General features: G+C 42.2%; 1 protein-coding gene across 1 annotated transcript in view; it reads left to right on the top strand.

Annotated features, from left to right (window-relative positions):
• HTRA1 (HtrA serine peptidase 1) overlaps positions 1–24,481 on the top strand; it is a 36,813-nt gene that overhangs the window by 7,198 nt on the left and 5,134 nt on the right. Inside the window, exons 3-6 of the mRNA XM_035891549.1 lie at positions 12,358–12,457; positions 12,779–12,983; positions 23,072–23,266; positions 23,971–24,003. Coding sequence (XP_035747442.1) covers positions 12,358–12,457; positions 12,779–12,983; positions 23,072–23,266; positions 23,971–24,003 — 533 coding nt within the window. The remainder of the gene's footprint in view (positions 1–12,357; positions 12,458–12,778; positions 12,984–23,071; positions 23,267–23,970; positions 24,004–24,481) is intronic.

Raw genomic sequence — 24,481 nt, forward strand, 5'->3', positions numbered from 1 at the left:
AGTAGATGGACCTGCCCGAACTCCTTCGCCTATAGTACGGATAGGGCTGTTGGGCTGGCAGTGCTAAGCCCTGCGGGAATGAATAATCAGGGCAGGAAGGGAAGCTCAGCTGAGAAATCAGGGAAGGTCAGGAACTAAGCCAGATGTTTGTCAAGAGGCAAGTTGATATTGTTGGCTTTTGGCTGTTTCCCAAACGATAATAATAGGTACGCGGTGGTTAGCATGCTGAAGAAGTGTTGGGAGACCTTTGCAGGTTACCTGGCACATGTCGAGTCTGTTTAAAAACGACCTGGGAGTGCCAGGTGTCAAGGAACTGGATGCACAAATGAGCGCTCCAGTGCCGTTAATTTTTTTAGCCGCCTTCATCTCCCTCAGTTGCTGTGTTTGGGTGGTCTGAAAGTCGTTATCTTCTGACCTTCCTCGGTCTCTTTTGCAGCAGCAGGAGAAGGGGAGGGAGGGATGAGGCAGCTGAAGGCAATGGAAATAAATAGCAACATATTTCCAGAAGAGAACCAATTCCCAAGTGTGGGATTAAAAATCTTTTCCAAAGCCAAGTATTCAGCTCCGAGAGGAGGGAACCGTAAGAAGTGGTTTGTCTGAAGCAGCTCACCTTTTCCCCTCTCCACATCGAGGTTTCCTTACCAGGGAGCCAGCAGTAATTCTGTAGTCTCTAGACTTCAAACAGTCAAGTCAGTAAATACAGATTTGGAACAAGGAAAGATTCAATCCTTTCATCTTCTGGGCTTTGAAATTTAAAGGTACCTGTGGACTGGACAGGAATACTTAAAGCCATGAGTAAGCAGCAGGAGTCTTATTAAGGAGGGCTTGGATGTGATGGAGGCAGCGTATCCTGAGTGGTTAAAGGAAAGACTCTGCTGTCCAAGAAATAGGAGAAGATGGAAAATATTTTTCAAATGTGAATTTACGTGTGCTTGGAGTGAAAGAAAGCAATGTTAGAAATAGAAACTGGGGTACTGTGGAACTTAACTTTTGTTGTAAATAAAGTCATTCCTTACTCCCATAAACTGCTGGGGCCTCTAGGATCCCTGGCCGGACTTGGCAGTAAGTTCCACAGCGTTTGTAACTGAGCCCAAGTGAATATCTGGTATTATTTTGGAGGCAGTGTTCAGGATGTAGGAAAAAAAAGACATTTATTTTGCCTTCTGGATACAGGTCATTGTGATTCCCCAATTGGTTTGCATGCCTCAAAGAGAGGAACGTAACTAGAAAATAATTCTTGACTCCCCTATATCGAAGGGCTTTAAAATAATGCATTGATCTTATGCGAACAGATGATGTTGACCTCATATCTGTAGGTAACAGGAGACTTACAGTATCTTAAGAGAGGACGCTGGTGACTAGTTATTTTGAATTTTAGTGAATTGAGAAGATCTTGGCTACTCTTAGTGACTGAGGATGAATTAGGCAGCCAGACAGAATAGCTCTTGAATTTCGGGGTTAATATCAGATACCCCAGTGTACTGGTAAGATGAAGCACAAGGCTGGAAACTAGCTGGGTTGTGCGATTCGTTGCAAGTGCTCTGCTAGGAGCTTGGTTCTGGAGACAAAAACGCATGCACGAGTATGCACACACTGCAAAAAAATACATAGGCGTGAGCAAGATCCCTTAGCTTCTGCTTGTGTTGCACGCTCGCTATCGGCTTGTGCTGCACACTAACTGCCAGCTGGCACCGGGACAGTGGCTGGTCCTGTCGGTGCGGCGTGTAATGGCACCAGTGCTGGGGCTGTGCTGAGTGTCATGGCATAGCTGTGCTATAGGCACCCTGATAAAGTTTTCTGGGTTACGAGTTAACTAAACCTTGTTCTCGTGTCCGTCATTTTGCCCCATCAGATTCTATAAGGGTTTCTCAGTCTTTCTGTTTCCCTGCTCTTGTAAAGCTGCCTTTTTGGTGAGGTGGGAGACACATATGCAGTGAATAGCTCCTATATCCAGTTTTACAGGCTTGTTACCAGAAATATTGATGAGATGGAGCTCATCGCATTAAAAAAACATTCCATGTTTCTGATAGCAGTTGGATTTGCACATATTTTTCCTGACAAACAGCTGATAAATAATGCATATTAATTCTAGTGACCATGCATAATGGTCTAAAATTTGAAATAGTTTATATAGCCGAGCATTAGGAGAAGCTCACAATGTTTTTCCAGAGGCCAATCAATGTCATTACACCATTTTATAGATAGCGAATCTAGGGCAGGGGCAGATAAAGAGCTTTGCTCAGGGTCAGCCAGTACGCCAGTAGCAGAGCTGAGAGCAAACTGAGGGTTTATGAGTCCCTCCTCGTTTTGTGCCCCTTGCCAGCATTGCCGCTCCATTTTCCATTACTTTACTTTTCCATTACTCTATTTCTTAAACTTGCAGACTGCAGTTCTGGCTTCGTTCTGCAAACAGCATCGATGATCTGTCAATCTGCATCCGCAGAAAGTAATTTTGGAGGAGGAAAGAAGTGGGAGGACCGAGCACTAACAGGGAAGAGAAACCCAAACAACTCTCTGCCCTCCCACCATCCCACCCCCAAAATAAACACAACCCCCCCGGAATCTCATACTTCAACATTTGTGGTGGTGAAGGGATGATTCATTTCTTTTTCCAGGACAATATATGTGCTGTTAAGCATGTCTGCCCATTCTGTATCAGAGATCTCTATGTAGACCTCTATTCAGATGATCCATGAACCAAAGCAGAATAGATGTGCAGATAATAAAAGCCACTGGGCAAAGAGTTAATGTTGGTAGGGGAGCAGTGAATATAGTAACTGGTACTCTAAGTGTGGTTAAAGTATGCATATTTGAGAGAGTGAAATAGAAACCCGCTGCTCTTTTAACCTTTCGGGAGAAGCGGTAGGTGCAGCGGCGCAGGGCGCTGTGTGACGGCCGGTGCCACCTCCTTTCTGTAGGTCTCAGATAGGATGGCAGAAGTACCCTCCGCATGGCTCTGGGTTCGTGTCCCAAACACTCACTGATTTCTGATGTCTGTGTTAAAACAGATCTGGATGGTCTTAGAGTGAATCTTAAGACACGTGTAGAAAATACTGCCAGGGGCTGAGGGATTCGTTCAGTAGGTAGATGTTGTGGCTTTTGCGGTATGGTTACGCTGGATTTATGTATCGTACAATTATGAAGCCCCAGAGCAGGAGGGGTGTGTGTTTTCTTACTGTTTTGAGGTTTCTTCTATAGATGTGATCCCTCTGTGTATCGCCTCTGTCTCGCTGAGTCCTGCCCCAGCAAAATGGTGAAATCGGTGCTTCCTCCAGCTGCAGAGAAGCAGCATCTTGGGAGGCTTTTTTTAGGCTTGCGTCCTAAGAGGCCCTTTTTAGGTTTCTCTTTGGAGGAAAAAAATGTTTAAAAAGCATGAAAACAAGAATGTGTTTTTATTCCCTGGTGTGTTCATACCAGGGTTCCTGGAAGTGGAAACGAAGCCTCTCTTAAGCAGGGATTTCTTCTAAAAGATGCAGTGTGAAGGTTTCTCACATACTTAAAATGAGATCTTAATGGTTTTTTAATGTTAAGGGAATTTGCAAGATCAGACAGCTGTTGGTTACGTGTAGTATATAGGAATTACCACATTGTTGTTACTGAACAGGCGTTTGGGGGATGTTTTGCTGGTTCTCGCCTGCCGTGAGTGGAGCTGGGAGGCAGAGCAGGGTGATGACCCGAGTTGAAAGGGACGTAAACTGAGCAGGGCTGGAAAAAAGAGAGGAGAAATTATTCCTGACTCATCTGTTATATTTTCAGCCTTCTGCAGAGAAGAGAAAAGAATGTCTGCTTTAACCTGTTGACTGAAATATTCTTTTCATCTGTCTACAGGAAATCAGGCAGACTCTTTTCCATAACTACCTGACTTACATTTCTTAATGTTTCCAGTTCAGACAGCACTACCTACCGGTCATGATGTTTTTGAGCTCAGCACTCCTTGCCTTTGTCCTGAATTGCTCCACACCCTTTTTTTGGTGTGTCAGAGCATCTGCCTGCACCCTGCCTTCATCCCCTCCTCATCCCCCGGCCAGACCAGTGCACCCATGCAGGGCATTGCAAGCGCAGGGAGTGTTGCTGGCACGGCCACCCGGAGCCGCGCATCTTTCTCAGAGGGCTGCTGAGTTGCGATTAATTTGTTTTCTCCTCCGATGAGCCCGGGCTCGGCATTGTATTAATATGGCAATGCTGCTCTGGGAACAGCGTGTTCCTCCTCGCAGGGCTACGTTCCTCCGTCCCGGGGCTCCAGCCTGGCTGTTTGTGCAGAAGCTGGGTTTCCTCCCACCTCACCGCTGGTGTTTACAGAAGGAATCGCAGTTTCCTGTTGTGTTAGATGGAGCTGTCGCCCTGCTCTGCATGCCTGCCCTCCCTGCTTACACCGAATTACTCATTAGCCTCATCAGCTTGAAAGTCTACTGGTTTTGCTCGCTGCTACTATAGTTGTGAGACTGACTTTTTGCAGGCGCAACCAGTGCACTTTGTTTATGGATGAATTTCTGGCATTTCTGAGAGTTTTTATATACATATTTTCTCCCTGCGAGGTTCTGCAAGGGTTGCTAAAGCCTGAGACTATTCCTGTGAGATAAAATAGGGGTTGTGGCCATTTTAAAGGTAGATATAAGACACTGAAGGTTCAAATTTCTTTTCACAAGTTGCATAGAGACTGAGTAACACAGCTTAGACCAGCACGCGTCCTAGCTGTTCCTCCTCCTGCGCAACGTTCCAGCCATTTGACATCTGTCTAGCAATTCAGTAGTTGGGTTGCAACAGAAGGTACTCTGTATCTTGATGCATTTACTACTTGTTCTGCCTTGTAGACAAGTGGTAGGAACAGTTCCTGCTTGGCTAAACTTTTACATTTTGTATCTGAAGTTCTATAGGAACTTCCTACAGGAAGCTGTAGGCCCGTTGCCCAAGGACATTGCCCATTGACCGTTTCCAGTGGCAAGAAAATCTTGAATTACATTGGGACTGGATGCCAAAGAAGGCTGTTTCATACTAAGAAAGAAGCTAGACCAAAGAGGTTGAACCAAAGTTCTGTGAAGACTCTGTGCTTTACAGTGTAATTATCTTCAAATAATTTTGTTGTTATTGTTTTCTTGTTTTACAAATGCAGAAGAGCCCTGTATGTGGTGTTCTCTTCATGGAGCCTGGTCATTCATGTGTTACCAATATCTGCTTTTACTTATTCATACATTTGCATTTTCAGAAGCTTACCCTGCTAGACTCTGACCAGGGTCAGCATTAATTTGTGACCAGAAGTTGGGAATAGGATGGACGCAGAGACCGAGCTACCCAGCACATCACAGCAGCCTCCGCACCAGCAGCAGGAACACCCTGCTGCTTGCGGGGGGTTGTCTGCTCTTCATGCCCTTTTTTCCCTGAAAACCAATAAAGTCAAGCTTTTGTTCTTGAGAATTATCAGTTAAAACATGCAATGTATTCACCTTCATTTTTGTACTCAAAAGTGCTATGTTACGTGAGCGACCACACGCTGGTCTGAAAGCTGGTTTGTGTTACCATTAATTTGAGAGCTCTTTTGTTCTGCAGACTTTGTATAGATTCCCTATTTTGTTTAGCTTGACAGCTTTTTTGATTTGTTTAAAATCGGTGATTAAAAGTAATGGTTTCAGGCTTTTGGATTAGCAGGGAAAATACAAATTTCGAAGCCTGTTACTTGCAAGATCTCTGGTGCATGACAGAGTCCTTGTTAAAGGTTGCCAAGAAAGACATCATCTAAATATTACGATGATGAAAATGGACTTTATTTTCCCTTTGCAAGTTTGCGTTCATGCCAAAAAGCAATTTTACTTTTAAATCCTCACTTTAATCTTGCAGTGGTTCTTGCTGCAGGAAATATCTTAAGTGAATACTAGATTTGTGCACTTTTCTATTCGGTAGAATAAAATGCTTGAAATCACTCCACTATTTAGCACTATGAAAATATTTTTGCTTTTAGGGGTGTCACAGTAATACAGATCTGTGAAGTGTCTTTAGTTTCTACTTGGATTATACAGGGAACAAATAACTGATGCAATAGTAGCTTTATTAGCAAGGTGCTGTGGTTTACACCTCTCAAAATTCCCTCCATTGACTGGAAAGTTGTTCTTAAGCAAATCGTCTACAATACGTAGAATGTTGTTTCATATTTTCTTAGTGTCTTCATTGTGTAATATCCTTTTTTGGTGTATTACACAATTTATCCTTGAATAGGAAGTGGCATATTTAGGCTTGCAGTTTTATGTAATTTAAAAAAAAAAAAAAAAAAAAAAAAAGAGCGGCAGCAGATTCCCATACATCACTTTTTCCTTGCGTCTCTCCAGCGGAGCTTGCCGATGCCACCGTTTTCAGTGTGAGCTAAGCACATTTGCTGGAGGTTTTGTTTCCATAGTAGCGTCAGAGGTTTTAACGTTTTCCTATATGACATGAATGGGAGTTTGTACAAACGCCAGCAGTTGGCGTTCTATTTGGGAGGGTGGAAGTTCTCCAAGTAAAACTTTACGGTCTTGCGGTTTGTGTTAGTAGTCACCGATTCTGCCAGCCCAGAGGTTTCATGAGTGCTTAAGCCCTTCTGGTTTTGTTCTGCAGAGAAACCCAAACCCAAGCTGTTCTTTCAGACCCTAGTGTGCGTATGACCTGGGATTGTGTGTCTGAATACAACGTTATGCAAGCTGCGAGTACGGGAGGGTGTAATCATCTATTTTCAGCAACCTGGGTAGCTTAATACATGTAGTTAGCCCACAACTTCAGCAGGTCATGGTGGCTCTGCTTGTACTGTGTCTTACTGGGCAAGGGTTTAATAGAATCACTTCTGATCATGATGGAGTTGCCAGGGAAAGATAGATTAACCACAGATCCCTGGATCCGAGCCCCATTGTCTTCCACTGGCCTCAGCCTGATGTTAGCAGACCATGCACCCCACCAGTCGAGATGGTAACGCAGGGTCTGATCAACAGGGCAGGGACAAAACAACCCTCCCAGCTGAGTGTGCTGCTGCTCAGGCCAAGCATGAAGCAAACCCAAAGAATATTTTGGGCTTGTTCAGCCTGGAGAAGAGAAGGCTGCGGGCAGAGCTGAGTGCAGCCAGTCAGGGCTTAAAGGGGGCCCAGAGGAAAGGGGGGGACAAGCTTTTTAGTAGGGCCAGCTGGGACAGGACAAGGGGGGATGGTTTTAAACTAAAACAGGGTAGGTTTAGACTGGATGTAAGGAAGAAATTCTTTACAATGAGGGTGGTGAGACACTGAACAGGTTGCCCAGAGAGGGGGGGGAGGCCCCATCCCTGGAAACATTCCAGGCCAGGTTGGACGGGGCTGTGAGCAACCTGATCTGGTTAAAGGTGTCCCTGCTCCTGCAGGGGGGTTGGGCTAGATGACCTCTAGGGGTCCCTTCCAACCCAAAACATTCTATGATTTTATGATATTTTGATTTGGTTCCCCTGAAGGGACAGGGGCATTGCACTTTTCCAATGCAAAGCATCTTTAATGATGAACCTGGAGACGGTGCTCCACTCTCCTGCAATTTGCACATGAGCATCCTCTTTAATGGTTAGAAAATCACAAATGCTGATAGTTGCAGCTGTCTAGGATGATTACTGCTTCATGGGAAGTTTTTTAATGGGGTTTTTTTAATCTTAATGGGAATGAAAGTTTCTTGCTGTTTTTAAAGAAATTGAAGGCTCGATTCCAGCCTGAATCTGAGCCTTTTGACTTGGGACATGAGGATATCTGGCGTGGTCACCTCAAGTGAGGGTGGGAGGGGGAGACTTGTTGGCGTTTGCTGGGATGTGCCTTTTTTTCCTCTCCCTGCGTCTAGGATGAAAAGTCCCATTGAATGAGATAATTGTATTGGTTCTAACCTCGGGCAGTGGAAAGGACTCGGGAGTGTTGAGGATGCTTTAAAGCGTTATGTGCAGAGCTGTCCTCATGCGAGGTGGACCTACACTGAGAGAACACCTTCCAGAACAGCAGATACAGTTCCCATGACTGAAAAGGTTACTTTCTTACAAGATTTCTATCTCCAAAGCATCCTTTCATTTTGGCTCAAAATGTTACCAAAAGCAGCATATAGGAGATGTAAGCATTAAAGCATTAATGCCACTTTGAGTGATGTCCTAATCAGAACCTAGATCTTAATGTGGTTTTGGCTCATCTTTGTGAAACCAAATTATTTCAGTTGTTTACAGCCGGGTGTGCTTTTTTCCCATGGCTTGGTATTCTGTCTTGCCTCCTAGCAGTTTGTTTACTGATATTAGCCCTATTAATGTCAGCTGGCAGAGATTTTCCTTTTCATTCAAGGGCTGACAGCCAGCACACCTTTGAAGTCCCTGAAGAATTAGTTGCCTTGGGAATTTCTCGTGCTGTAGCCTATTTATGTTTTTTTAAGTCAGTTTTTGATCGCTAGCTGAATTCACAACTATCATCTTCATAATGTCATTAATAAAGGTTTCTTAACCATGTTGATGGGCACTTAGGGCATTGTGCAATAGTTCAATAAAAACATTACAAAACACAAATAATCACAGCTTATAAATAGAAAGAGGGACAGTCTGCAAAGATCTGAACATCAAAGCCTGAAGGTATTTAGGAATTCAAGCCCACCTTTCAATGTTTAAAAAAGAAACCCCAAAAACCCAACCCCAAACATATAACAAAAAAAGTCATAAAAAGACTCTAGTAGGAACAAAACTCCAGAAGGGGGTGGTTTAAAGAAAAATGTCAGAAAATTGGGGTAACTTTATTCTCATGAATTCAACACTGGTTGTACCAAAGAAGCAGTTTTTAACAGAGAAATCTACCTTTTTGGGGCCAATTTATGTATGGAATAAAGAGCTACCCACCTGCTGGTAGGGTACCTGTAAGTCAGGATGGACATTGTGTTAGGTGCATGTATCAGAATGCACAGGCAGTAGGGATTAAACAGTCAAAACCATATCATCAATCAAAACTTAAAGCTATCACTTTTTTATTACTTGATAGTCAAGCACAATTCACTAAACCACCGCAGAGTCTCCAGCTCTTAAAACCCGAAAACTTGGAGGATGTTGCATGATACCCATTCCACTCCTAAAACTGTCTTTTCTACCAAAACCCTGACCTATCAGTACAGCTGGAAAAACGTGCGCATCCGAGAGCAGAGGAAAGTATCTCCTGAGAAGTTCTGAATTTCACTGCTGTCTTCTACAGTGGCTGGTGATGGCTGGAAAGTACCGTATGGTGGTTGAGGAATGAGGAATCTGCTCCTATTGGGTTTGTATTATTGGTGTTTTTTATGGCAATTTAGGCTTCCACATAGTAGCCCATGCCTACTGGTGATTCAAATCTAAGATAAAATTTTACATGGTGCTGGCTGCTTATAGGAAAGATACGCGCACCTCAGCTCTCGCATGCATTGCTCAGTAATCCCAAGGAGCAATTGGCTGTGCTGAGCATGAAGTGTGTAAGTAACGGGCACATGGTATGCATGCACACATGTCCATAGAAGAAATTTTCAACATAGTAATACTTTTACTGTAGCCTTCAGATTTTATGTTGTCATCTGATGGTAAAGACCAGTTCACAGGATTTTTTTTTTGTCAGCATTCATCAATGAATTTATCTGAATGGTGCTTTGACTTTTGTTTACTTGCTTTAAAAAGGTATGTTTTCCATTTAAGTGGGCAGTTGTTCAAGAGCTGTTGCAAAACCGTGTTACACAATGCGAGCATTCCTGATGGCATAAGCAATAGGCAGGCGTGGCAAGCTGTTGTAAGCTTTTTAGGTCAGTATGCCATGAATCAGTATTTATTATCTAACTTTTTCAGAGTACGAAATTTTGACCTTTTAGCTATGCAGCTTAGTTTGGGACTGCACAAGGAGGCGGATTATATGCAAAATGCTGTCACTTCTGAAATCTTGGCATTTGTAGCCTCCGACTCAAAGCAAAGGCAGCTCTGAGATGAGGTATTAGCAGTCTCACCATGTACAGCTTCAGCATCCTTTCTCTTCTTGAATAGCCAAATGCAAAAAAGATTGACGGCATAAAAAAAGCTGTGTGTTTCCTGTGCAGTTCCCCCATCCGTGGGAGCTCTCGTTTTCAAGGGCAGGATGTGACCTTTGAATGTCCACGGCATTGTAACTGAGATGAAATCATTTTATAAGCAGTGATAAAAAAGCACATTGATGGTTACAGTAGTGCCCTGTGGCATTTTATCCCAACATCGCATTAATCCAACCTGATAATCTGTCAAAAATCCTATTTAATGTGAGTCAATACTTTCAAACTGAAGTTCTCATTCTTCTACTGGTTTTCCAAAACATTCCCATTATAGCTGTCAGCTTTATAGCGATGACGTGATTCATTTGATACCGAATATTTCTAATAAAGAGAACATAAATCCTTTCATAAATTGATGTTTGTCAGTCAGCAAGCCCTTCTGCCTTTCTGGCATTAAAGTCCAAGGAAAACGGCTTATACACAAATCAGAGAAAGCACAGGATACTTTTGGGGAAAACAGTAGATGAGGACACAAGTTTCCTGATCAATGTTCCAGCTACATAAAGTGGATTAACGTCTCCGAACTGTGATCTGAAAGTGCACAGCAGAGATTACGTGGTTACTGCTGTGGCTGCTGTTCGTGATTAATTGCATTTAAAAGCTCCTGAGATGCTTCACAGGGTAAAAATGGGAAAAAAACATGTTCTTGAGTGGTTGGATAGTGTTTGGGTTGAGCATCTGCCCCTCACGAGGGCAGTGTGTGCTGGCTGGCATTGGTAAGCCACCTGAAACCCGTCCTTCACCCCTGAATAAAGCCAGTATCTGGTTAGTGTTAAAAGCAGCAATGTTTTGTTCCCAGATCATTCCCCTGGAGCTCCTGCCGTGGGTTTTGCCCTCCATTATGTACTTAAAAATTTGCATAGTTTTCCAGTCTGGTTTTCTGATAATGAAGGTCATACTGGTATCAGTATTGGGATGATTTTATAGGATAGTCCTCTGTCTCCTTCTACAGTTCTGCAAATAAATCGTCCTGTTACAGCATCGCAGGCGCTTACGGCATCCACAAGCTGCTTACTTTAATCTCTGGTCGGATTTAGAGGCCAAATGGCAGGGATGGATAGGAGCAGCCCAGCACATTAATGCTCATCTGAAAGTCAGTTGCAGATTTGGCTTGTGCCTTTATAATGCGGGATGGATGCATCAGATAAAATGGGAGGACTAAGGAAAACAAAGGGTGTTTCTTGCCTCTAGGGAAATACAAAATAACTCTTTGGGGTGTTCCAATTGCTTAGTTGCTCTCGATTTAAAAAAAAACCCCTTCTGTCCCTGAACTACTTGAGAAGTGGGAGCCGTGTCAGAATTGTGTTTTCCAGAGATTTTTTGACATCTGATGATGCAGGCAGGTTTTCTGGTGGCCACAATAGGAATTTGGTATCCAGTTGCTTTTGAAAATCCCACTGACCCCTCTTGAATACTCAGTGACTGTGAGCTTTTGTGTTACAGCACTGCCCAGGAATGCAGAGCTTTGTGGTCCCTTTGTTTTTGTGTGCTATCTGTTTTATAGCCTTGAGGGTGGTTCAGTAACTCCAAAGTACATGGGATCCACCCCTCCCTGGAGTTGATGGACCACAGGAGGTTGCAGTGGCAAGGGTGCCTTGAGTATGGTTGTGTAGAGCTTATGTGATGTGCATCCACGTTCAGGTGCCAGGCAGAGGTTGGTGGTTCAAGCTGCTTGGGGACACCAGTGAGAGGGCAGCACAAACCTCCTACCCGAGTTAAACTTTAGCAGCAGCTGCTGTAGGCTTACACTGAGGTTAGGACCTCGTTGTCCTCAGAATTTTACAAATGCAGCAGCTTGAGGCTTCAAAAACCATGAGGAAGGCGTATTTTGGCAGAGGAACAGAGCCCACTTGTTTAATCTGAGAAGACTGTACAAGCTAACTAGACCATCCAGAAAAGAGGTGAGAGCAGAAATGGAGGCATCTTGAGTACAAAATCCCTTTCACAAAGGAAGAGCGGGGCAGTGCAGACATGGACTAAACCCTGTGCTCCACCAGTGCCTCGTCCCTGGGAGCCAGCAGCATCGGGGCGCGCTGAACCGGGGTCTGCGGCTACAGCCATGCTTGGAGCAGCAGATCTGCCTCCCCGTGGCCCTGTTGCATGCACGTGAAACAAGAAGGTTGCACGGATCCATCTGTCCTCATGATAAAGCATGCTGCCTCTTCTGTGCAAAGAGGCAGAAGGGAAATCTGGGGGCAGGGGTTATGCTGCAGATGACTTTTAAGGAGGGGAAAGATATCCACTCGGAGCTTTTTTTAAGTCAGGTGTTTTGCAATGACCCTTCTCCTGTCACTTGAAGAGCTCATGACATGTTTTCTGTTTCTATTTCAGGCCAAGAACATCCTAATAGCCTGCGGCACAAATACAACTTTATTGCAGATGTGGTGGAGAAGATAGCTCCTGCTGTGGTTCACATTGAATTATTTCGCAAGTAAACAAGATGCCCAGTTTTGATTTTTGTATTCTTGAAAACAGCTGCCAGTGTGCCAGAAATGTTGATCAATGCTATGCAATAGCAAAGAGGTTTTTGAGATAACTATACGTTATACTTAAGAATTAAAGATAATTTAAGAGTCCTGGCAGAAAAAAAAAGACTAAACTAATGCATGTGTGTTATCTTCTTAATGTTAGTAACAGCAGATATCCTAAAGCATTAAAGACCACCAAACTCTTTTTTGCTGTGTATCATTTGGAATGATTTGTTATCTTTCAACTTTCGCAGTGATAAATGTTTATTTCCTGTGTCTTTTAGACTTCCTTACTCGAAGAGGGAGATTCCTGTTGCTAGTGGTTCAGGGTTCATCGTCTCAGAAGATGGACTGATAGTGACAAACGCCCATGTCGTCACCAACAAAAACCGGGTGAAGGTGGAACTGAAGAACGGTGAAACATATGAAGCTAAAATAAAAGACGTTGATGAGAAAGCTGACATTGCACTAATTAAAATAGATTCTCAGGTGAGTTGTTAAAGCAAGACGCATTTTATTCCTCTTAATTTAGCATCCTCCTTTCTGAAAGCTATTGCTAATTTTCATGTTTGAAGGCAAGTTTAGTGGTCTGAGTTACTGAGAATCTTTGAGCTAGGTGAGTACACATTTTTAAAGCCAAGTTTGTGGTTGGTAGTGGTTAATTTTATCACCTCTCAGTATAGTGCAAGCAAGTACATCTCACTTCTGTATGCATCCTCAAAATAAAAACCAACATCATTTACTGGCTGGTTTACACAATACTGACATAACTCTCCCTCTGAGAAGAAATGGGGGCTGTTGCCTTGTAGTTGGTAGAGGGATGTATTAGTCCTTCTTGTGTGTCTACTGAAGTCAGAGATTGCTTTTAGAAGATCTGTTTGTGCCTGTGAAGGGCTGCACCCCACTGATGTAGGTATTGAAATGGGAAAATACCTCAGGAAGCATCTTGGTCATGCAAACTAAAGGCAGCTTGGAAAGATGCTTTTACACTGCAAGTGGTTTCCTGAACAAACAGGAATGCAGCTTCCAATCCATAGTCTTCCTCCATGTCAAACACAAGGCTGTCGGCATTACTCTGCCTCCTGCAACAGCGGAAAAGCTGTCATGCAATTAGAGTCATAGAATCAACGACGGTTCTGCACATGTCAGCAGCGTAGCACAAGTGGAATATTGTGTCAAAATACTACTGTGCAATGTAGCTGCAATTAGTTCCATGTGATTGCTTGGGGTGCTGCTCTTGTTCACACTGCTAGTTAATGACCTCCAAATTTGATGGGCAAGAACATTTCATTTGAAACACATGACTCAAATATGTGTAGATCTTGCAGTGTTGCTTTAGTTCAGACCTATTCCCCAGTGAGGTCAAAAGTGTTTGTGCCAGAGTTCATGACTAAATCAGACGTCTAATGCAGAACTCTTGGATGACCCAAGATAGGAAGTGCTCTTGCTGTTCCCTTGCCACCTTTGTCATTTAAAAGCTTTCTTTTTTCTTATTTAAAAGCTTCTTCACAGCAAACATGGCAGAAAACCTTAACAATACCAAGAATTGGTTTTTGCCATCTTGTTTTTCCCTCTCTTTACTTGCGGTGGCCTATTTACACATTTACCAATTGTTTATTTTCTCATTTTTATATTAAAATAAGCAAAAGCAGATCTGCAGTAACAAAGCAAAGGGAAAGATCCTCGAGATGAGAACTGGCAGCAGTAGGCTGAGTAGGGTATGGCAGGGAATGAGGGGCAGCTGGAAAAGTGATGTAAAATTGGAAGCACAATATGATGGGGAAGGTAGACCAGAAAATGCTGGTGAGGAGGTAGGGACTTAAAGTGATAGGAAGGTGAGCTTCAGAGGATGGAGAAGCTGGCAAGTCAATGAGAGGAGACATTGAACTGATGTGACAGATTGTTTTGAGGGCTTAAGAAGAGAGCAGCCATAGGGTTTTATGTTATTTTTGGAGCCTGGCTTCAAAATTTCCCTGGTAAGCTGGTTGCGGGAAGGGAGAACCTGGAAGATTGGAAGCAGCTTGGAAAAAAGAGAATGCAGCCAGATGAGTTGCCTGTAATGAAAACCACTGCTAAACAGGACTGGAATTGGTGATTCTGGTTATGACTTGCAAGGTGGCAGATCCTCTTTCTTTTTTAAAACTTATTGCTGTGTAATTATATGATAATCCTTGTCTTCTTCCATCGGTTTAATTTTTGAACATCGTTGTGACCCTGTTTTGCAAACAGCACATCAGCATTGCAACCTAATTCATTCATATATATATCTGCAAATTCTTTAAGGCAGGAATTTCTGCCATCTTAGAGCTATCTAGAGCCAAATCAGCTACATCTTTCCTTTTGGGGGTGAAAAGTTTAATGAAACTTCGGGAAGCATCTCAGTGTCTGGGGGCTGAGCTCTTGCAGGAGGAGGGGAGCGGGCCCCCGTTGTCTTCCTCGTGCAATGTCAGCTTAGCACATCTGTCTGGGTAGTGGGAGATCAAAATTCATGTCTCTGCTCTAAATTAGATAGAATATGGATATAAACTGGGGTCTGGCATATCCTTGTATGTCCTGTCATATGTACAATCCAGTACCTTGTGTGTTATTCCACCCTGGCCCCTCTGTGTTGCATCTCAGGATAATTTCAAGAAGACTTGGCGAAAACTTCTTGTATTGCTTCTTTTTTTCTGGGATGAGACCAGTTTTCCAGCTAGCTCTAGTGACCTGGCACTGGGAAATCCCAATCCAGGGTGAGGCCTGAGGCACCTCTGTTTGCAGGGCAGGTGATGCTTTGCACTTGGAGAATTAGGACCACAAAATTTTAAGGGTTCACAAAAAGTTAAAATGGAAACGTGGTCAGCTGAGAATTTGATTTTCAGACTGAACTTTCATGTGGCATTTTTATATAACCATTCAGGTTCAGTGTTTGAGCCTTCCTTTTTGTACTGAAACGCCTTGCAATCATTCAGATTCATAAAAGGCTTTTTAAAATGACAGAAGTAATAATTTGTTGGAAGTTGAAATGTATTTGATGACTAAAGCACTCAATGCGACGGTACAAATAACCCTTTAAAAATCTGGATATAGCATGAAAACCTTCCCTAAGAATTTTTCTGAAGTAAGAGGTGAAATTCTTCCTTTTGAATAAATCATTTGAAGGTGACATCAAAGATGCAGATTTTTTTTTTCTTCTGTTTTTCTGTGGCATGTTAAGGCAGGATCTTGAAGGATGGAGGATGCATCTGTGGTTAGGAACAGACCTGGCCTTGAAGTATGAGTTTAGGCTGTCACCTGGCATTTCTAAAACTGTTAAGATTTTGCAGCAGCCTGCATGGTGTTTTTCTTTAAGCTGTGAACATCTGGCCAAAGACATTACTAGAACTAATTTGGCTTTGCTGAGTGCAATAGGAAATGAAAGAGGGTGGTAAAATCTGGGCACTAGTAAGGATGAACTGTTTCCCTGATTAAATTCTTCTCCACAAAAGAACATACTGCAGGCAACAGGGAACAGAAATCTTGAGGTTGTTCTTCTAATCCTAAAATACGCTTATTTTTACAGTCTATAATATATAGAGAAACCATATTTCTTGTGTCCGTAGTGAGAGACAGCAGTTGCTGAAGTGTTGAAAGTAGGAGGTAAGATTGGTAAATGCGAAGGCAACATAACCATCCTTCCAAATGCAAACAGCTTTGAGGAGACAGCAATACTAGAAATGCTGCAGACAATTTGCATACAAACATTTAACATTTATAAAACTGGCCTAGAAAAATTTGGACTTTGGCAGCACAGGCAGAGGCTGGTGAAATAATCCATCCTGCGTGGCACGTGTGATACTGCAGTGAGCCTGAAACCCATCAAAAATATTGCACAACACTCCAAGGCTAGCAGATGCTTTTGAGCTGGGAAAGCTTGATTATGAAATTCGTCTCAAGACAAATAAATGAGAATGTGTGATACAGCTGCTGAAAACTGTAAACACCAGAAGGAGGAAGGAGAAGTTTAGGGGTGGTTTAATGGGCAATGTCAGGGTTAATGGAGGGTAGACTTATAAAAGAGCCCTGTGCCCTCAACCCAAATCGAAGCGGGAAGACAAAAGTAGTGGAAGGTAGAGGCAGGTTTTACCTGGAGACCCCTTTCGTCCCTGGAAATGGGACTCTGCCCTGCCTAAATTTATCTCTGCAGCAGGTGCCTATGGTTTGGCGGCGAGGATGGTGAATGACTTTACTTTGAGGTGTATCTTCCTCCTACACGCTTAAAAACCAGCCACAAGACACTTCCCACCGACTCCGAAAGAGCACCTGTGTGGTGGAAAACATGCCAAGGTCTGAAGGTTTTTGTTCCTTGATGTGACCAGTTACTGACTTCTGTATCCCAGGCAGGATTTGGCATTTAAGTGACAGCAGTAGTGGGTTTGTGACTGATCTCTAATTTGCAGTGGTATTCCAGCCCTTTTGCTTAACGTTTTTCCTGCATTTTACTAATAACCACTTAGTTTGACACTTTTAAATCAACACGATCTTCTGCCCTCATTCCTTCGGTGGTTTCATGAGGCAATGCAGCGTCTGTATCTTTGTGGTCAGAGGGGATTTGCTTTTTTTCCCCTGTGTGTACAAACTGGAGGAAGCAGGAAAGCAAACTTCCCTGTTTATGTATTGATATTTTAATAGCCTGCGTTTTGAAAAACCAAACTACTTGAATACCAGATGTAAGTGGCTTTTCTAAAATGCTATTTTACTTTGAAATCTCTTGCTGGATATTACATTGCTTCCTCTCAAGAGCCTGAGGAAGCCCGCATATTGGTTCCAGAAGTTTTTGGGACCCATAGAAATGAAATAGCTTGTAAAAAGCTTGCACGTTAACTCCTGTTTACTCATCAGTTTAGGCAGCAGTGGTTTCCTGCCCTCTCCAGCTCCTAGTAGCCCTTGCTGCGGGAACGATGTGCCCGTCCAGCTCCCTGCACATCGAAATGCTCACACACCTCCAGTGTGGGTCTGCCAGCCCCAGGGTGTTTTATTTTATTCTAAGGGAGAACAGCAATGTCTTGCCAGGTAATTGAAATCCTGGTGACATAGCAAAACAATGCTTCACCCTTTTTTCTTTTGTTCTGCAAGCTTCCCATGCTCCATATTTAGATAAGGAGACTCAGTTTTGTTTTTCTAACTATAGATGAAATACTTTTGGAGGCTTGTAATGCATTCAGCTTGGGTTTTTCATTTTCTTTGGCATTTTGTCAAGCAGTTTCTAGGTAGTAGATGATACTCTACATTTTTATACGCTCATGGCCTGTGTTTACATTTTGCCATAATGTATTCTGCACGTCAAATAGTTTCATTAATGAGAACAGAAATGCAATTCCCAGGGAAGTTACATGTTTTGCCAGAGTGAGTTACAGCTGAATTAGCGTGCTGTACAAGCATCTGTTTCTTTTCCACCTAAAAATAAAAAGCATGAAGGAAATCTGTCACTATTTAAAACAAATTGAACCCTGAACATTTGTCTCCTCTTCTTCAGTTTATTGAACTACTTCCTGCAAATTCATGATCTTCCTTCCACAAACGAAGGGGATTACAGAGCAAGGAAGGGATTTACTTGATTTCTGTGCCAACATAGAGACAGATTCACTTATTTCATGGATGAAAAAGTTCCAATCAAAATACCTACTGGTTACAGTCGTCTGCCTCTTGGTTTTTATTCCTCTGTGGCACTGGCTGTGCCCGGTGGCGGTTAGGGGCTGCCTCTTCTTTTAGTTTCAGAGCTGATTTGTCAAGGCTCTGCTTATTTTACCTGCCTCGAGCTACATTGCTAAGGTACACCAGGTGAACATCTGGCTCCTGGCTGATTTTGCTGTTCTTCTATACTTGTCCTAATCTCTCATGCCACAATAGCCGCGTCTTATTGTTGGATGAAGCCATTTCTTGTGGTGGTGTGCAGCTCTCCGTTTCATGGGAGTTATGTTTATCCAGGGTTTGAGTCAAATCCATATATAAAAAAGTCTGAAGCCCTTTGGGATGAGAAAGGCTTAAAATATTAACACTAATTAATGGCTCCTTCTCTGGCTGGGTGTAAACAGTGAGTCATGTGCCACTTATGGTTTTGCATGTTTAGTCCTATTTCTGTGTTCTTGCAGGATGCCTGCTTGCAGATTTGTTTTATTGAGTAAACATGGATCCCAGCAGAGCCCCAAGGCTTCATCAAATAAAAAGTGGAGGGAGGGGGGAAAAGCGTTCCGTGTTGCCCAAGGTCATGCAGTGAGTCACTGGGAAAGCTGGGTTTAGGTGCTGGGTGTTTCTGGCTCCCTGTTCGTTGTGCTGCAAGGCATGCTCGTTTGCCTGGGATTTTAATTAACTCTTGTGGCAAATCTATAGTTAACCAAAGAGAATCACGAGCCGTAACAGTAGTTACATCATCCTGATGGCCATCAGACGTTATGTAAAAAATGAAGAGTGCCCATTTGTTAAGCATAGTTATTAAGGGCCCTGGACCCGAGCACTTAGACTTGGTTGACAAGGTCTGCCTTAACATCCTAGGCAAGAGCTTGCCAGTGGAAGGGTGTGAGGGCACGGCGGGCTGTTCTGATATGATTCTGGTTACCACCACTGCTGTAAGGGCTAGCCCTGCATCTCTGGCGCTCCTCTTGCCTACTGCAGAAGGACATAAATCCCTCTCGACCACTTGATGCCCAGGGATTTTGACTGGCTTTGTACTGATTTGACTTCAAAACCACCTCTACAATTGAAATAACTACCTAGGGTTTTTTGATAATGGGAAGTGTAGTTCTGAATGTGGCAGTGTTATTTTTAAGTTTTTTTTAGAGAGAAGACCCCAAACTTAAAGTCATGCATTCACCATAACCAATTCTTCAAGGCAGTTACTTGTGGAGGCAGTAATGAGAGGATGTACGTGCAGTGCCGTTAGTGTGCCGTGCACCGCACTGCGGAATCATAAGGAATAGCGTTACAAGTAGTTTGCAAACCCCACTGGTTTTCATTTACCATGTAGACTCCCAGACTTCGGAGCTCTTTTTCAACTGTGTTCAGCATCCTTCTTGTTCTTTAAGTGTGTAGATACCCATGTGGGTGGTCCTCTCGTCCCCTCCCGATGACATGGGGCTACATAACAGGTAAAAATTAATTCTCTTGGTTAACATAATATGACAAATCAAATGCATTAGTTACTTTTGTAGTTATCTTGAGATAATGCGTTTTTACCTTAGGCTATATCTCTTCTAGAAACCTACTGCACAGAGAATGTGTTTTCCAAAGCTGTGTTTTATATGTGCAGAGCGAGGCGATTTTTGCAATTGATTTTTGTTCCTAGCAAAGGAAAGGTTAGCCAAACTCTTTCCAGAAGGCGTGTTGAATCACACGGATGACCCAGAGCCAATCCATACAGCGCTGGACTTTGAACCGAAGCCTAGCTAGTATAGGCACAGGCTTGAAAACTCAGCACAGTGAAAAGTAATTGTATTAGTCAGAGATTGTTCATGTTTTTTCTTTCTGCTGCCAAATGCGATTTTGGCTTTGTGACTGTTTTTATAACTCAGGAACATTGTATAAATCTTTAACTTTGTACAAGACCAATCTTTTTTTGCTACTAATGAAGAAGAAAAGATTTCTGTTTTCTTTTGCCTGTCTATGTTTCATTTACTGATAAATGTGCTTTTTCTCTAGAAAATCTGTCTTTTTCAGCGCACCGAGGTACAAACAAATGTCACTTTTTATGTTGTGTTTTGGTTTTGTTAAATAAGGAAAAGCAGTGCCAAAAAGAGATGCTCTTCCTGACCAATGACATCTTGAAAACACGTGCTACGTAAGCTTAATAGCATCTGCTGAGAGAAGGAAGGGCCAGGGTGCTCCCTCTATCCAAACAATACCCATATGGGGCTGTTTGTGGTGCATATACTGCGTGCTTCCCAGCACAGCTAATCGTAGCTGCCTCTTCCCCGCTGTACTGGGGAGGTCCCTTGGAGTCAGGGCTGTGGTCTGAGATGATGAGCTGCTCAGCAGTGGTGCCTTGGGATGCTGCTGCTTGTCTGCACGCTGCAAACACAATGGGGAAACTGGACATTGCTGTTGAATCCTTCTCAGAATTAAACCATGGCCTTGGTTGGGTTTATCTATGGCTGTGGCACTGATAGGGACCATGGATAATTATTATTTAAGAGTAGGGCATTGCTGGTTGTGAAAACTTTCTTCTGAAAGATAATTAGAAAGGGAAATGTTTTTCTCCTTACAATGTTGTCTATTCTGTTGCTCTTTCAACTGATTCTGTTTAACAAGCAGTTGGTTAATTATTTTCTTGCTGTCTGGAGACTGAAAGATAAGTTTCCATCCATCGAGCATCTTATCCTGTCTGGGATTTGGCAATGAGTTTTATTGAAACAATCTGTTCATCTGAGTGAAATTTTGCTGGTGGAATTGTAACAAAGTTGGATAAAGGATACGCAGGACCAGGCTTGCTAAATATTAAAACCGTAACTTCTGTATTTGCAGCAGCATGTAATGATGACTGATGCCTTTATTTTTTATTTTCTACTTTACAGACATTGTGTATCTCCTAGGATATTTGAAATAAAACTAGGTGAAAAATAGAAAGTAATGGGCATTTTGGTTAGTTTATATTAGTGGATTTTTGTCCCTAAGGGTGACTTATCAATACAGGCTTTCAAACTGCTGGTGGTAAAAGATCCCTAAAGAGCTAGCTCTCAATTTCCAATTTAAAGACGTAGTATTTTCCCTTTTTGCCAAAATATAGTAATGATTCAGCTTCTATTGACCTCTGAAATAAAATTATCACTAACTTGGGAATCCATACAAATGATTAGGGCATACTAAACATTACTTTGTTTCTTTGCTACGTGAGCACACATTATATACCTCTTGGATCCCATCAAGTATAGGTGCATAAATCTGTGTGCTTTGGAACAGGTATGGGATGAAAAAGGCACCTTCCAGAAGTTTTCCGGAAAGAACAAATTACAAGAAGGAGTTTTATTAAGCCAATTTGTATCTCCATTTTAGGTACACAGCTCAAAAATACCTTGCAGGTACTCTGGTTTTTATTAATGTGACTGTTACCCACTCCTTGGAAACCAGTTTAACTTAATCTCTAGGTGGGACTTCCACTGCATCTAGAATCACTGGCCTGTTTTGGAAGTTTACCCTGATGCCTTTCTTTTTTTGGAGACAGGTTTGTTGAGCAAAGGAAAGAATTTTGAGGTGGGGAGAACTTTGGAAAGCTATATTAAAGTTAGGTTTGCCAACCAAAGATAGATCCCTTCAGACTTCTGATTTGATTTTGGGTTCAGTAACCTCCAAATCCGCAAGTTGAAATGTGAATTTACACGTGTCCAGGTCCATCGATGCTAATAGAAATAGTCTAGTGACACGATTAAACATGTAGTTAAATACCTGAGGAGGGTCAGGATTGTTTGGACAACAGATGAAGTGTAAAAGGAGTAAAAACCGTGTAACGTCACTGAAAGGGGTAAAAGACTGATTTTTAAAAATGCAGAGCAAAGGAGAAATGGAGCTCAGTGTGTATTTTGCAGGCAGGTGATAAATAAAGGCAAAGTACTTATTTGAAATATGATCTCATTCAGAATATCCTTTTTAATTACTTGGTGAGTAGGAGGCCTTAAGAGCTTCCCAGCTGCTTTCTGATTGCTGCGGGGGGGTTATTGGTCCCATTTGAATCATCTGTTATCCAGCCCCTTCAGTTCCTGTGCACATACAACATGTCCTGGAGAAACCATACTCAGTTCCCTTGATCCGTTGCATTGGCGAGGGTGTGTGGATCCAACCTTCCTTCCCTTTTTTTTTTTTTTTAATTGCTGTAAATTGCAGTGATCTCTGTTGATGCTGGATCTTAAGAATGTTTTGTGTCTTAGTGGGAATGTCTTCAATAACATGATAGTTAATATGTTTAGAGATAAGATCTTGAAAGGAAGACATAATGGTATCCCTTGCTGTTATAACAGAAAAATCCTAGTCTTTAAAACCTAACATCTTCAGAAGAAGACATCAGTGTATGTAGGAGGCGATATAATTATTTAGAAGAGATAGTCCATTGGAAAAAAAGTAAGATGAAACATTGGCTGGTGTCTTAGGAGAATATAAAATGCTTTTAACTATACATATGCATGTTTGATACACTTCGTCTGTTGCTTTCATGACTCTTCAGCATTCACTCTTAAACATTATGGGTTTTTTACTTCAGCATCTGTTGGCTAATTATTTCAAGAAGCTGTTGGAAACAACTCATTCCTAGTATCATCAGATGTTTGCTTTGTACAACAGAGCATTCCTTTGGTCTTTTAATTGTTTTTGATTTAATGGATACCTGTTGTGGAAAAAGTACTTCTACAGTCTAAAGAGCCCACTCTTCAGAGCAGAAGTTCATTGAGACGTTTCTGTACAGAACCACATGAAATATTCAAAGAGAACAGAGTGAGCAAAATCCCCAAGGGATAAAAGCCTCTCTTATTTTCCTCTGCTCTATTAACGTATTCATGTTTCTGTAGAATTTGTTCTACCGGTGTAGTAGTCTCTTAAAAAGATTTGATTTTTTTATTTCATTTTATTTTTATTTGTAGGGTAAATTGCCAGTTCTTCTGCTTGGTCAGTCTGCAGACTTGAGGCCAGGAGAATTTGTGGTCGCGATTGGAAGTCCATTTTCTCTCCAAAACACGGTTACTACGGGGATCGTCAGTACCACTCAGCGTGGAGGGAAGGAGCTGGGGCTCCGCAACTCCGACATGGACTATATTCAGACCGATGCCATCATCAACGTATGTCCTGCTCTGACCTTCGTCCCCTTCAGCTCTTAAATTTCTTGGATAGTTGCTTCAAAAATTTTACCACTGATACAGTTCTTAAGAAGAGTGAGCGTAGTTGGCTTTTCTTTCATCCATGTAAATAGGGACATCTGCGCTGCAGCAGCACTTCGCTGTTATTTAAAAATCTCCCAAGGCACCACACCAAGTACAATATCTGCCTTCACTTCAGAATTCTTAGGAATTACAAGGGAGGAGGCAATATTCTCTGGCAAATAAGTATCTTTCTGAAAACCATCATGTTTTCTAAAAAAGACGCCAAGTTTAGTTTGAGGATTCAAGTTTGTTTCTGCATTAAGGCAAAACAATAGTTTTTGTGCTTCTACTGTTGGCCCTGTAAGAAATCTTCACTAACAGCTCCCAGAGCTGTCCTAAAATCTTAAGTTGCTAGTGTGGTACTATTAAAACAAAGAAAAAACCTTGGCTTTCTTAACTTATTCTGGCAAGAGAAGAAGGACTAAGCATTTGCAAAGCTCAGCTAAAAGGGATGATGTTAAGTGTAGTTAATGGGTTTGGATGTTAAGACTGTTCTATTGCACATATTTAATAGACAATGAAAAAACTACTGCAGAAATATTTCAAAATTTCTTTTATGTTTTCCTTGCCATGAATTAAGAGGTAGATATTAACGCGCGTTCTTGTCATATGCTTATTTTCAGTATGGAAACTCTGGAGGACCCCTAGTAAATCTGGTAAGAGTTTCTTTAAGTTTATTTGCTTAGTGTTAAGCTTTTTAATTTTTACTTTTTAGTTTAAAAACAAAAGCAAAAAACCCCACACAAACAAACAAACAAAACCCCACACCCGAAACGTGATTCAGAGCATTCCATATCTGGCTGACTACACAAAATTCACATGGTTATTACTAATCACCCGTCTGTGTTTATGCTGGCAAATCACAAGATACACTTGGATTTCAATATTTAAGGTGTTTACAGTTTGCATAGTTTTGAGCAAGTGTAATGCACGATGTTTTTTGCCCGTGCCTTGCAAAAAGTTGAGGCATTTGCAGTCACTGCACGCCATGCAGCTGGCACTTTTTTTTCTTTTTGCATACTGAGACTGAGATTAATGATTCAAAAACATATCTACCCCTTTATTTTGAATCTCTGTGAGGGGGTTGAAAACCCCACGTATTTATCAGGATACTAGGGTTTATTTGCTGATGTT

The sequence above is a fragment of the Egretta garzetta genome, unplaced genomic scaffold (assembly GCF_000687185.1).
Source record: "Egretta garzetta isolate BGI_Z169 unplaced genomic scaffold, ASM68718v1 scaffold393, whole genome shotgun sequence".
Lineage (NCBI taxonomy): Eukaryota > Metazoa > Chordata > Aves > Pelecaniformes > Ardeidae > Egretta > Egretta garzetta.